The sequence below is a fragment of the Sander vitreus genome, chromosome 2, assembly GCF_031162955.1.
Source record: "Sander vitreus isolate 19-12246 chromosome 2, sanVit1, whole genome shotgun sequence".
Lineage (NCBI taxonomy): Eukaryota > Metazoa > Chordata > Actinopteri > Perciformes > Percidae > Sander > Sander vitreus.
Window position 1 is genome coordinate 38,145,176 of NC_135856.1, and position 15,502 is coordinate 38,160,677.

At 41.9% G+C, this 15,502-nt stretch overlaps 1 protein-coding gene across 1 annotated transcript in view; it reads left to right on the plus strand.

The window, feature by feature from the left end:
• The first annotated feature begins 9,049 nt into the window (after positions 1–9,049).
• The window catches only part of sorcs1 (sortilin-related VPS10 domain containing receptor 1), a 237,437-nt gene continuing 230,984 nt past the window's right edge, over positions 9,050–15,502 (plus strand). Inside the window, exon 1 of the mRNA XM_078267920.1 lies at positions 9,050–9,736. Coding sequence (XP_078124046.1) covers positions 9,050–9,736 — 687 coding nt within the window. The remainder of the gene's footprint in view (positions 9,737–15,502) is intronic.

Here is a 15,502-nt window from a genome sequence, read left to right on the forward strand (position 1 = left end):
ATTTAACTGCTGTTGCATCCCTGGACATGCCATCTCCTTTTCCCTCTTTCTTTTTCTATTTTTAGCCCCAACAGCGGTTTTGCTTTGCTCTTTTTCCATAGACGGCAACTTACTACTCGTACCTGCTCACTCAGCGTCTCATAGCTCATAAGAAAGACTTTTTTACTCGTTGCCGAGGGATGCAAGCTACGAGACACTCTCAGGACGGACACTGGTTAGTGGCCGCGTACCATCTTGGTTTGAAAACGCTCTAAAATCACTAAAGCTGATGTACATGATCGGAGTAAGGTAATTGGGGTGAATGCTGATCCCCAATCAGTTAAAAAAATGCCAAAATCAGCTCCAATCCGACACTGTGATCGGGACATCCCTAATAAAGACCAACTGTAACCCCTAATTTCCACCAGGTGCGTCTGCACTGGGTTGCAGCCACCAGCAGCAATCGCAGCTGAAACACAGCACATCCCAGAAGCGGCTCTCCACTCTGCTCCGCTAAAAATATGCGCCAGGTCTATTTTTAATCGGAGCCACGGGGCGGGCAGGAAGTGGAACAGATGTGATGAACTTCTGCTGTTGCCAGGGGGTACGTGGAAAGATTGGTCGAGATCTACTGCTGTAAATTCAACATTTCGACGTATCTACATTGATGTCAAAACCTAGTGTCACGTTTCACTAGAGCGGAACCCAGAAGCAGACCAGGACAAGGTGAGTTGAATAAAGGTGAGTATTTATTAAGACTTAAATGTGGAAGCAGGAGAATCCAGGTGATGGAGCAGGCAGTAGAGGTGAGTAGGTGGGAGGGAATGAGCAGATCCAATGTTGTTTCTGAAGCAACAGATGACCAGGCAGAGGTGGAGTGAATATCCCGGGAGAGTAACTGCAGACAGAGGAAACGAAGGTAAGTTCACAATGAGCAAAAATAACAGAACAGCCAAACTAACTATTAGTAAACTGAGGCTGATACGCAGGCACAACATACTGTTGATGGCTAACGATCCAGCAGGGAATGGATGTCAGGTCAGGGCTTAGGAAGTGGAGAGGTGATGATCAGGACCAGGTGTGCAGGTAGCTGATGAGATGCAGGTGTGGGTAGTTGAGAGATCTCCCGCCTTGCTTTGTCACCAGGCAACCAAACAGGGTGCATTCAGAAAACTCAGGAAAACAGACTCCAGGACAGAATACAGGCAACTCAGGCAGAAAACAGACTCAGACAGCGGGATTCATGACACCTAGAGACTTTCAAACATCAAGATGTCATTTATTCATATGCTTTTGTGTCTAAATGACATATAAACATATTTTCCTATTCTATTTTGCCTGAAAATGTTTCCAACACGCTCGCGTCTTACGTGAAAAATAGGCGTCGGTTCTATTTCTAGCAGGCACGCGTCTCACACAGGCATGTAAAGTGTGTAAGCTCTAACCTGTTAACATGGGAGCCGAAATATAAACACGCCACGCGGCTGACACGCTCGCGCGACGCATCCAGTGTGTAACCGGCCTAAGTAGTAGTAGCAGTAGCCTAGCAGGCTAGTAGTAGTATTGCTGACCAACCAAACCTTAATATTGATAGTTCAATTTCATGAAAACTTGACAATATGTATTATATAATAAATAGTTTTATACATGTGGAACATACATTGGGAATTGATGAAGGGGTACGTGAGTTCATCTGACAGGGCTGTGGGGGTACCTGGACCAAAAAGGTTGGGAACCGCTGGGCTAGAGCATCTAGTCAATTTTCAAAATAAGCACCCTGTGGAAACCTACCAATCATATATCACATCATTACACTATTTGACACTATTTGTCGTTCATAACTGGACTAACCCCTATTTTCCACCGGGTGTGTATGCGCTGCATTCTGGAGAAGCCGCAACCCCCGCAAGCAATCGCTGCCATTCAAGTCATTGCTTGATACCCCACCAGCCGCGCCACGGTGCGTCCCAGAAGCGTGCGTGAAGCGGCTCTCCGCTCCGCTAAAGATAAGCGCCAGGTCTATTTTCACGCGAGCCGCGGGGTGTTTGGATAGGCGGGCAGGAAGTGAAACAGCAAGTCTATCCAGTCAGTTTACCAAACCACCCCCCATGTCATTTATGTCTCCTCTACAACACCATGGACAACGAGAGACTCACCTTGGAGGTTGAAAAACATAATACGACATCACAGATCTTTTTTTTTTAAGGACAACGCCAGAAAAGAGAAGACGCAGGAGTGCTTGGAGTGGAAGCTACTACTAGAGTCCCTTCTGGGGCGCTCCCGGTGTGGTATGGCGCGTGGCAGAGGACGAAGCAAAACCGGAACGCAGCACAGACATGCCCAGTGGAGAATTGGAGTAACCCTTATTTTCCACCAGGATGCGATTGTGCTGCGTTCCGGAGGCGCCGTGACCCCCGCGAGCAAACGCGGCCATTCAAGTCAATGCTTGATATTCCACTAGCCGCTCCACGCCGCATCCCAGCATTTAAGCACGGCTTTGAGTCATGCTCTCTTTACTACATATCTTTAGTTTCTGTGAAGTCAGAGGTCATATTCTTTGCCCTCACTTTTTGCATAAAAGAACATTTTCCTCTGATTTCTGAGGAATTGATTTCTGTTGTGGATTCGTTGTGCGAGGGGCTACATACAAATCAGACAGCTCAGGCCTGCCTATTGCCTTCTGCAACATCCTCAAAAATCCATTTCGGCTATTGGCAGGACATTGATTCCCTTTGAATGGATGGTGAGCCCATGCGGGGACTGAAGTTGATGCAGTGTGAGACACATGCACGTACACACACACACACACACACACACACACACACACACACACACACACACACACACACACACCACAGAACTGGTTGATAAGTGTCTGCGAGCCATGTGGTCCCTGTCCATTGCGGCACCATTAATCCAATACAATATGTCTGCTTAATGCTGTGTGCCATGAGGAGAGGCAACACTTATCATCTCTAATGTCTCAGACAGGACATGGCTGGGGAGGATCGCTCCCAAAAAAAGAAGGGAGGGTGTAATCAGACTTCACTTAAAGAGTGTAATTTAAAGGCTCGTTTCACCCACATTATAAAAAAAAAAACTCTTAACTCTAGTAGCCATGCAGATACTGATGTTGCTCTACGTAGCTGTAACAGTGTGATGCAGGAGACTGTAGAATAGAGATCTTCACAGGTCTCAGTTCCAGCCCAAACCAAATATATTACAGTAAGCTGGATTGGATCAGGGCTGTGTGTACCAACGTTATGATAGTTTTGAATGTTAGTTTTGACTTTGTGTTTTGTTTTTGTCAGGGCCAGGTATAATGTCTCAGACGTATGTGTATCTGTCCAATCTGAGTTTTCTGTTGCACGACTAAAACTACTTTTGAACGTACACATGTTCCACCAAAACAAGTTCCTTCCCGAGACTATTTTACAGCAGCTCTTTGCAGAGTTTAGCGCCGCCCAAGACAATTGTGATTGGTTTAAAGAAATGCCAATAAACCAGATGCATGTCTTCTCCCATCCAGGAATGGACTAGTCAGACCCTCCTCTACAGCGCTGTGGAGGAAGGTCTGGCAAAGCGAGACTAGGGCACTGGTTACAACAACCAGCACTGAGGTATGACTATAGGCGTGGGCCGGTATGAGATTCTGACGGCATGATAACCTTCAGCCAAAATATCACAGTTTCACAGTAGTGCGGTATTGCAATTACAGCTTTAAAATGTATTATTTTGAAATGTCTGGGTAAAAAAACAAGAATGTATTGCTCCATTGAACACAAAAAAAAGTTTAGTGGTTTTGAAACCCTCACTTTTTACAAATCGCGATATACCTTGAAACCGGTAACCAGCCCATGCTTAGGTGTGACTGGTATGAGAAGTCAGACTGGAGAACATTAAATGGGGTTTAAACAGTAAATTGTTGGCAACGCAATTTTATCTCCAGACAAAAACGTCAATATTGGATGATTCCGTCAAAATCTCACATTAACCTCAATGCATCTTTTTTTTTTCAGGTTCAGTGGAAACATTTTTAAAACTCTTTCTTTCTACAATATCTTTACATCCAGGGTATGGTGTAGGTTCAGGAAATACTGTGGTTATGGCAAATAAACTAAGTTAAGGAATGGATAGGGTTAGAAAACTATTAATTGGCTGTAATGTGGCTATAATTAATATTTTTATATTAACAATAGAGCTGCAAAGATGAATCCATTATTTGTCAACACTTAAATGAATCGCCAACTATTTTGATAATCGATTAATTGGTTTGAGTCATTTGTTTTTTGAAAACAAAAAGGTAACAATTCTCTGATTCCAGCTTCTTAAATGGGAATATTTTCTAGTTTTCACTCCTATGTGACAGTAAACTGAATAAGAACAACATTTGAGGACGTCATCTTGGGCTTTTGGGCTGATCTGATCTGACATTTTACAGAACAAACACCTAATCCATTAATCGAGAAAATAATCGTTATTCGCAGACCTAATTACCAATGTTGTTACACCCTTATACTTACAAAAAGGACAGTACTTCCTGCATTGCCACTGAACATAAAAGTCAATACATTTACATGGTTGCCGCTGGCTGAAACCTCCCCAGTAATAGGTTAGGTGTAGCACCAAGGATATCTCTCTAGCTATTAAAAACAACAGGATCACCCTGGAGATTTCTGCTGCCGCCCCAATTTGGTGGAAATCAATGGAATATAATTTGTAGTGCTCACTTTGGGTTTGACGTGGGTGAACTGACCCTTTAAACACACAAACAAATGTGTTTCTGACTTTTTTAATGCACATAATAATAAAACACCAATTACAAAAACCAAACATTTTCAAAGCAACAGAATGCATTTTTCTCCATTAATAACCTAATTTTCATGTAATTCATATGGTCTCATGTTAATTAATAACATGCTTACAATGAAATGAGCTCATTATGAGTCACGTGGAGATGAAAAGGTAGGATCATGGTAGATTCACCCTCAGGAAACTGATCCACGCTGGAACAACAGAGGGAGAATGGCTGTGGCAGAATGAGCAGTATTGAGCTGTAATCCCCACAGATGGGTCATTATACAAACATATGTATATATGTCTTAAAACCAGCGTGTTTGTAGTCAGCACATGTGTTAACAGGAAACATTTGTCCAAGCAGCTTTTAACAGGATGTATGCCACTCTATTTCTATAATCCTTTACTTTTGAATGTTAATTTGTAATATAGCCTATAGATAGTTTTGAAATGAATCACCTCTCGAGGCACAATCTGCCCATTTCATTCCCTCTCTGCAGCATCCGTGGCTGTGAACTAGAAAGCAGCCAGCTGGTGTAGTAGTTGTGACCATTTGTATATCTCTTTGTGCTCATCAGCAATCACCATGACCTCCAGTCGTTAGAGAGCTGCGGGACTGATATCACAGAGATCAACTTCCGGCTGCTTGTTTCCACCACTTACACTCAGTCTTGCATTGCCAGACCTTCCTCCACAGCGCTGCGAAGGAAGGTCTGGCTAGTCCACACAGCATTCCGGGATGTGAGAAAAACGTGCTCTGGTTTATTGGCATTTCTTTAAACCAATCACAATCGTCACAGAGCCGCTGCTAAATAGCAGGAAGGAACTTGTTTTGGTGGAACATGTGGACGTTCAAAAGTAGTTTTAGTCGTGCAACAGAAAACTCCGATTGGACAGATAGTCTAGCTAGCTGTCTGGATTTACCCTGCAGAGATCTGAGGAGCAGTTAACCACAGTCCTCACAAATCCACCAGAACGCCAACACAGAGACAGAGGAAGGTGACGGACATCCGGCGAAATTCTGCATCCAGCAGAATTTCTTGTGGCACCGGAGCAATCCCGGAAGTGGAACGTCAAGGATATAGACTACAAAGTTACATATAGACAATATATATAGACAATTTAAACTCAGAACTCAAATACTTTTTTTTACATGTGCAGCCCTAATCCTCTTCCGTACTCCAGGATGGTACACTGGCTTTGCATTTATTGTGTTTGCATTCTGACATTAAAGTTTAAAGTCAGAACTTAACCCTTGGGTTGCCTTCACATCGACCATAAACTTGTTTCCGGGTCAAAATGAAACTAACTTTTTTTATGCCGCTTTTTAAAAAAAGTTTTTGTCGCTTTTTTAGATACTTTTTTATCCATGGTCAATAAACCTAATTTATATGACATATTACCTCATTTGGTAACACTTTATAATAACCATCATTAATAGATGGTAAATTGACAGTTAATTAATCTTTAGTTAATTGTCATTTAACTGTTAGCAAACAATTCAATTATAATTAATAATGTTTACTAATTATTAGTAGTGCTGTAAATTAACAGTTTATTGTAACACACATTATATCCCTCATATACTATATTAGGTATCGGTTAATGATTAAAAAATGTTTGTAAACCTTTAAGAAACCATTTTATAAATCATCTATAAACATTACATCGATAGATGACCAGATATTCCTAACACGTTGTTGAGGGTTACTAGTTGGTTTGTAAACCGTCTATAAACAGTGTCTGGATGGTTATTATAAAGTTGCAACAGATGACTATAATACCTTGTTAAATAGTTAATAAATACTTTGTAAAACATCTATAAACATTATTTAGATAGTTAATACTTTGTCAGTGGTTACTAGTTGGTTTGTAAACTGTCTGTAAACAGTGGCTGGATGGTTATTATAAAGTTGCAACATATAAAATAATTATATTGTATATATATATATATACATACTTAGCACAAAAAGTAAAGAAATTTGTGTTTGGTAGATTATTTCTCTGTGGTAACAATGCTTTTTGGCAATAAATCTTATACCGTTGGAAAGTCTGTTTAGTTCAGTTCAAATGGTGTCCCATTTGTAAGGAACATGCATTTGTGGGATGAGCAGCAGTGATGACTATGTGGGTTGCGCCCATGAATAATTTGCCAAATCTTCTCTGCCGATGCCAAACAGATTATTCTGCCATTGACTCGTTTGGTGTTTGGTGGATTGGATGATTGAAGTTTGAAGAAACAAGACATATTGGCAATTGATTCATTTCACAAACAGGAGCCTCAGTAGCGTGTGGAAGAACCATACACAGCCACAACAGCCTGGCACCTCCTCCTCATGCTGGTCACCAGCCTGGTCACACACTGCTGTGGGATGGCATCCCATTCTTCAACCAGAATTTGTCGCAGGTCAGCCAACGTGGTTGTGTTGGTCACTCTGGCACCAACAGCACGCCCAAGCTGATCCCACAAGTGTTGAATGGGGTTGAGGTCAGGACTGCTGGCAGGCCATTACATCCTCTCCACTCCCACATTCTGGAGGTAGTCTCTGATAAACCCCGCCCTGTGGGGGCGAGCGTTGTCATCTTGGAGGATAGAGTTCGGTCCCAGACTGTGGAGATATGGTATAGCCACTGGTTGCAGAATCAGGCACCTGATTGTCAGCACCGGGGGGTACCAGAAGCTCAAAACAAGAGTCAATAGCAACAGCAAAGAAAAGCTGTTTGGCATTGACAGAGAAGTTTTGGCAAATTGTTCATGGGCGCAACCCACATACTCAGCTCTGCTGCTCATCCCACAAATGCATGTTCCTTTCAAATGGGACACCATTTGAAAGGAACTAAACAGGCTTTCCAACGGTATAAGATTTATTGCCAAAAAGCATTGTTACCACAGAGAAATAATCTACCAAACACAAATTTCCTTACTTTTGTGCTAAGTTTATATATATATATATATATATGATCATTTTATATGTTGCAACTTTATAATAACCATCCAGCCACTGTTTACAGACAGTTTACAAACCAACTAGTAACCACTGACAAAGTATTAACTATCTATCTACATACATCATATTCAACATTTTTTAATCATTAACCGATACCTAATATAGTATATGAGGGATATAATGTGTGTTACAATAAACTGTTAATTTACAGCACTACTAATAATTAGTAAACATTATTAATTATAATTGAATTGTTTGCTAACAGTTAAATGACAATTAACTAAAGATTAATTAACTTTCAATTTACCATCTATTAATGATGGTTATTATAAAGTGTTACCGTCAAATTTGAGTCAGGATACTGTTTTAAAACCATTTAATTTTTTTTTTTCAAATGCTATAAAATTGAATAAAACACCCAAAATGAAATGAAAGTAATCATTTATTTGATCTGCGAATAATGTTGAACAATTTACATCCATGCATCCATGTTATTTTGGTCAATATGTTAAAAGAAACCCTTTATATTTCTGACATAAAACTTTGAAAAAACTTCGAAAATGGGTCATATTTGACCCAAGGGCAACACGTCAAGGGTTAATTACATTTAACACATTGGCCCCAATCCGATGCAAGATCAGTAGTAAAATACATGCAGATAGAGGTGTGTTGTGCAAACACCTCATGTTGCTTTGTGGGCTGTTGAATTCTTTATTGCTGTTTAATAAGTCATAGAAGCTACCGTCCCTGACACTGCACTCAGTTGGAAACATGTTAATAAGTTCCAATAACTGGAAGCCCTGTTCAGACCGAAAATGATTGAATCTAAACAGGATCATAATAGGTAAAATGATCCAGTTTCATTTGCTAAATTACGCGATTTACTTTCCCTGAAGGAAGGCTGGTGATAAAATCTGCATCAGGAGAAAGAAGAAAAAAAACCTAGACCAGGAATAGCTTCTGAGAAAATATGGCTGTGGGGAGAAATAAAAGAGCAGCAGGACAAAATGACTATATTACTGACTGCTTTAATTATAGCCGACCATATGGTGGAAAATAACAAATATGGGGAAAGTCAGTCCAACATTAGGCTATCCTCCATCTCCCAGTCTGGATCCTCAGCTCCTCCCCCATGCGCGCGGGGCTTCATTTGATCAAATCCTTCAACTTGGACCACTTTTTACAACACGGCATTTGAGCAACGCCACAACTCGCGCAGCACTTCCTCTTCCACAGCCGAGCGGCAGTTTACAGCCCGGGAAGGCAGACGGAAGAGTGGGGGAAAGGACTTCTTGCATCCTCAGCATCCTTCTCTGCCGCCAGCAATGGAGAGGGAGGTCATATTTTGCCCGAAGTGGCACAGTGCGTTTTGGTTTATGATTTTGATGATGCTCTGCTTCTTTCATGCCGCCAAAGCTGAGATAACTTGCAGGTCATGCCAGCCTGGGAATAAGTGGCGAGCACAAGAATTACTGCTGAAATTCGACACAAGTGAGTCCGCAACAGGATTAAAGGGAGAAGTTTTAGGACACGGACACGGGGCAGGGAGAGCCGCGGCTGCAAGTGCCGAAAGTCGGCGGCTCCGTTGCGCTGCTGGCTCCGCTGAGTGCGCGCCAGACCGGGCGGGACGCACGGAGCCGAGGCTGGAACGGAATACAGACAACCTGCATGCTAAAGGTGAAATTGGGGCGCGCGAGTTTGCAAATATGAAAGTTTCCAATGTAAAAATGAGAAGTCAGCAGGAGGGCAGCGCTGGTGAGGGCTTGACTTCTGCCGCCCGGTACAGAAAGCGCGCCAGGAGGAACAGTGATGATGAGAAAACCAGATCCCCCGGTTCAGACCAGAGTCGAGACCCGGCGGCTGGCCGCAGAGTGCCGCGCTGGAGCGGTGATGAGCGGAGAGCCGCCGCTCCGAGGCACGAGGAGCTCAAACTTAACAGTTCAACGTTCGCCTTGACCGGGGATTCATCTCACAACCAGGCTATGGTGCACTGGTCCGGCCATAACAGCAGCGTAAGTGACTTCTCATGTCCACTTTAAGCATCACCGGCCATATACGCCAATCCACAGAGGATTCCTTATGTGCGCTGTGTACACAGGGTACCAAATCCCTGTCTGATGCGCCCTTTGAGATGTGTGTGTGTGTGTGTGTGTGTGTGTGCGTGTGTGTGTGTGTGCGCGCGCGCGCGCGCGCGAGATTGAGAGAAAAGGGGAGAGAGTCCAAAAGAGAAAGGAACACTTTGATGAAATTGTCACCTGCTGCCAGACATCTGTCTCTCACTAAGCATTTTCGCACATCTATGTTTTAAACAACAGCGGTTAAACACTAAATCTAGACCTTTAACTTAACCCTTAGACCTAAACATGCATGCACCTTTGGTCTAGTGGACTAGTTTTGGTTTTGGATCTGGACCTGGTCCAATGTGGTCTACATATGAAGAGAAAAACAGGGAAACTTCCTTTTTATTACATTTTCCCAAATAGAATAAAGCTTTCACAAATCTGAAACTGTGTTTTTAAGAATCTTTAGCCTCTCTGGGATAATTGGTCCAGATTTGACAAGTCTAGGTGTAGTGGTTTTGGATCTGGACCTGGTCTAATGTGGTCTACATTTGAAAAAAGCTGTGAAATCGCCCTTCATTACGTTCTCATAAAGACAATAAAGCTTTCACAAATCTAAAAGTGTGTTTTAGACATAATCAATAATTTACCTTAATGACTAACACTCTTTCAATAGAGTCAGAGGATCAGTCACTCAGCAATGGACGTTATGTTCCCCTGCTGAATCGGACGCTGTGAATCGGAAGCCAACTTCAGCGTCGTAACTGAATTTGGTGTTCATGTTGAGCACGGGCATCTCTGACCGGAGGGAAGAATTTTCGAGTAGCGCTGTAGGTTGTGGGAGAGGTTAAGCATTTTCAGCCTTCCTCCTTCCTTTTCTGAAGCCAGGCTTCCTGTGCTGCAGGACTGAAGCACCTGCAAACTTTGGAGCTGCAGAGCGGCCTCTCTTCTTCGCCTCTATGCCTGTTGGCCTGAGATCTTTTCATGTTCTGTAATGTCAGGAACGGGAAGATCGTGGTGTTGTCAGCGTGGCAGCACATTTACATGAGCTGCAGACTCCATAGAGCAGGTAGTTCAACATGAAGGTGGAGCACATATCCCAATCACATCCCTTACAGCAGCTGCACTAAGGCTGGCTGTCAGACAGCAATACTAATGTGGTACCTACCTGTGTATGTAGCAATGGGCCTTAATGCGGCAACATTCTCCCGCATTTCTCTTGTATTTTTTTCTGTTAAGAGAAAAAATAAGAGATGTCAACTCCTGATGCGCCACTGTTCTTAACCATCTGAATCTGCTCCTATCCAGGTGTGTTGAATGATAAATCTTTGATTATTAGGTAACGCCAGTATTTAAAGGTCCAATATGTAATATATTTACTGTAATAAATCCAAAAATTACCCCAATGTTTCACCAGATATTAAGAAAACATGCTAAGTTGAAATACTATATTTTCTGACAACAATGCTAATGCCAGTATTTTCTCCTTTTGACATTTGCGTTCCGTGACTGAATGTCTGTCTGTGTTTTGGCCTGTGTGTTGGTATCAACTGTCGGGTTGCCAGATATACCTGTAAAAATGTAAACCCAGCGCGCTACAGCTGGAACGTTAGTACAGCCATGAAAGCAGCAAACAAACAAACAGGATCAACGGAGATAGATTCTACCCAACCTAAAAAAAATGGCTTGTTTCTAACAGTTGCGTGACCAGAGACGTATCAAACCCCGGGTAAAAATTGGAGATGTATTTGAAAGATGGAGACAGCTTAGAGCCCAAAAAGACGCAGAGTTATCTAATTTCCTCCTGAAGAGGTAAGCATTAGCTTCAGGCTAATTTATCACGGCTATATGGGACGGGCATTTTATGTCATTTCAACATTTGTTTAGCTACTCACATTGAATTATATACCCGAGTTGGAGGACCAGACAAGCGGGCCACGGCTGTTTACAACGTGTAGCCTGTTCAGTGGCTGTAGCCGACAACGGTGAGTTATTTTAAGCCAAGAGAGGGGGGGCTGTAAATCGGGAAGAGAGGACCGTGAGTTTGCAGTGCGTTTAGCGATTGTTGCCGTAATTCTAAGCCAATAAAGTGTGTATTTCAGTCGGGTGAAAAAGGTAGTGTTAGTTATTTTTATCGGTTCCTACTGTAACTCTAAGCCGAGGAAGTGTGTCTGTCCGTCGGGTGGAGAGGACGGTGAGGTTGTGGTGGTTTTAGCTGTTCCGTACCGCCTAGGAAGTGTGTCTGTCAGATGGGCACAGAGCTCGGCGTGAGCACGGGCTTTTATGACTGTCAACATCGCCAGCATCTAACGTTAGCTACTCGGCTGTGCTGTGAAGTAATGTCTGACAACCTCCGTGAACATAGAGTCTGGGGAGGAGGGGCCGGGGGAGACGACTCTCTCCAGTATTTCGAATTTGGACTGCAGTAACTATTTTAAATGTTAGCTGTCAGTAGTACACATTGCACATTTCAGGGTTGTGGCTAGAAGGGATACACCTACGGCGACGGCAGATAAGTTTAGGCACCAAAACGACTAGTTAAGTTTAGGAAAAAAGATCATGGTTTGGCAAAAACACTCCCGAGGAACGAACACGCATTTCCTGGGTGAAAGTGAAAATTATATTATTATATTAGACTAGATTTTGCGAGAAACATTCAGCAGTAGCTGTATCTTTTCATGCCACAGCAGTTTTTAAGGGCCAGTGTTGACATGCCCAAGAAGTGGAGAGATGGCACCAAAAAAGACTGTAAAGAAGAACTCCTGCAGTAGTGATTTTCCAGAGTATCAGTTCTGGCATTACAGGAGATGATAGTACACTCATTATAAAACATGTAAAACATATAATAATCTATATTTGATTATATGATATTGATGCTTTTTATGTTCCTCAAATTAAAAATAAATGTTTTCTTTTATTGGACAATGTGTGGACTGTGCAGGGTTTTCCCCACCATTACAAGGCTGAGACGCAGCAGCCAAGCTGTTTTGGGCACCACCTAAGCTGAATGAATGTAAAATCAATGTGAGCATCAAAAGTTTAGTCTTTAAGCTTTTTGAGTGTTATTAATTTGTTATCTGCCCTTGGTCTCCACAAAATGTTCTCTTAGCTAAGAGAAGAGCATACATAAGGAAACACTGGAGAATCCCAGAAATCTGTGTGTACTACCAAAAAAGGGAACACATTGTGGATAGGGCTGCTCGATTATGGAAAAAAATATAATCACGATTATTTCGGTCAATGTTGAAATCACAATAATTGAACACGATTACTCGTTGACTTCTGGAAAGATGTGGCAATTATTGAACTTAAAAAAAACAGTGGAAAAAGTTAAATAAATCAACAGTAAAAAAAACACAACTGTGAAATTTGCCTTAATACTTTTCTTATTTAAATATTTTTTCATTCAGAACACAAGAGAAAATAAGAGTTTACTTGCAAAACGCAATGAGCTAAATAAATTTATCTCAATTATTCTGTTTTTGTGACCATTGGGAGCGATTACATTTTGATTAATTGCACAGCCCTAATTGTGGATATCTGTATATCACTTCCTGCATGAGGCCCATTGTGTAGCTCGTACAAAATCATACATACCCAAAAGCTGAGGGCCACATGTAAAACACACAGTGCAGCTTTTTGTCCATCCAAAAGTCCAAAATCCAAAGATATACATTATACAGTTATGTAAAGGAGAACAAATGTTCACAGTAGAGTTTCTAAAACCAGAGGTCAGCTCTTACAGGCAGATGTGTCCTCCCCTCTGTCGTACAGCTTCAGCGGCTTCACGACTCCTGGGTTTCATTATGTCCTCCACTTCAGTGTGAATAGAAACACAAAATAGGAGAAAATAGTGAAGTTGGCAGGTGACGTCATGTCGTACTGTAATGCCCAATTATTTTAACTTTAATTTTGCCCCCAAGGAGACAGTGTAGTGCAGTGTGTCTTCCTCTACATTGTGGCTGGCAGTTCTGTTGAATGTGTCATTCTGTGCAGTTTCATCCGTGGTCCATCACATTTCATTTCTTATTTAACCAGCTGCCTTTTATGCAACATGTTGTGCATTCTTCAGCGACAACAAATACTTTATGTAGGAGAACAAAAGAAGAAAGCTTTTACTTGTGTTGAACCTGAGCATACATGCTCTATGTTGTACCCCGAGTGATAACCAAAGCCTTAATGCAAAATAGGCATGGGCTGGTTACTGGTTTGAAGGTATATCGTGGTTTGAAAAAGTCACAGTTTCAAAACACTAATCTTCTTGGTCATACCGTTCCTGCTGTATGAGCTGTATTTTATGAGTCGTCAAGGACAGAAAGTGCAGTTTAGAAATCCCTGTACCTGTCATTGTGCAGTGTGTTTAAAAATAAAATAACATTGTGTTCAATGGAAAGCAAGTTGTTTTTTACCCTGACATTTCAAAATAGTAAATTTTTAAGCTGCAATTGCAATACCGTGAAACCATGATATTTTGGCTGAAGGTTATCATACCGTCAGAATCTCATACTGGCCCATGCCTAAATGCAATTTGGATTGTTGCTTTAAACTGTAATGAACATGGGAAGAAGAAAGTCTTTGTGCAGAAAAGCACTGGAGCACAGTTCAAATGTATTCATTTGCTGTGAGCACTGATATATCTCGACGCGACGGCTTCTTCTTCAGAGTCCAAATATAATTAGCACGGACTAGGAATCAAAGGCAATGAAATGGATACAAATGTCTTTTTTAGCCTGCAAAATCTGCCTCCCTGAAAAAAGCAAGTCGTTTGTCCTCAAACTGTTTTCCGTGAGTCAATGTCGGGACTGTTCCACAACTGCACAGCTCGATGTTACACCCTCACCACTTAGCCCTGTCTGTAACAAAGCCAATTACAGTCAAACACGTATCACCGGCTCCCATGCCCTCCACTTCCCCGCTTCTGACTGAAACTCCATCCTGTGCCTCAGGTGTTCCTGTGGGCTTGACAAACTACTGGAGCTCAAGACAGAAAGTGACCTTACAGTGGAGGCAAAAAAAAAAAAAAAAAAACAGTTATGAATTTTCTTTCCCGTGATTATTTTTTACTTCTCTGCTTCAGCCAATTTGGGTTTACCCTCAAAATAAAACAGTCATTATTATTGAGCAGCCCTGTTTGATTTTGTGGTGTGAATAGATGCTACTTGTGTAACTATGAACAATATTCTTTCAGTTGACGCAAACAACTAACTCGAGGCGTGCGAGAAAAGAGGATCAGACATTAAATATGCAGAGATGCTGCTATAAGTAGGAACAGATGTCCTCGGTCCTTACAATCTGAGCCGCTGTATAAATAAACAGATGAGTCAACAACACGCCACGGAGCTAAAGAGAAAAGGATACAGATAAGGGCTTCGCTGCTCTTAATATTTAACCTTTCAGGCATTTACAAAGCTTGTCTTTTAAACATCCCACATCACTGGGAGCCTGTGTGTCAGATTGGATTGGAGGTTATAATTATGACTCATAAAACATTGGCCACAGGAGTACAGCAAATACAGGAAACCTCGTACTATGATTTAGGCCTGCACAATTAATTGCAATTTTATCGAAATCGCAATATGGACTAGTGCAATATCCAAATCGCAGGGGGGCGCAATATTTGTTAAAGGCAAAATATGTGTCAAACCGTTCTGAATGAAGTATTGTGGTGCTGCAGAGACCATCCATGCATCCATCCATCTTCATCCGCTTATCCGGTAT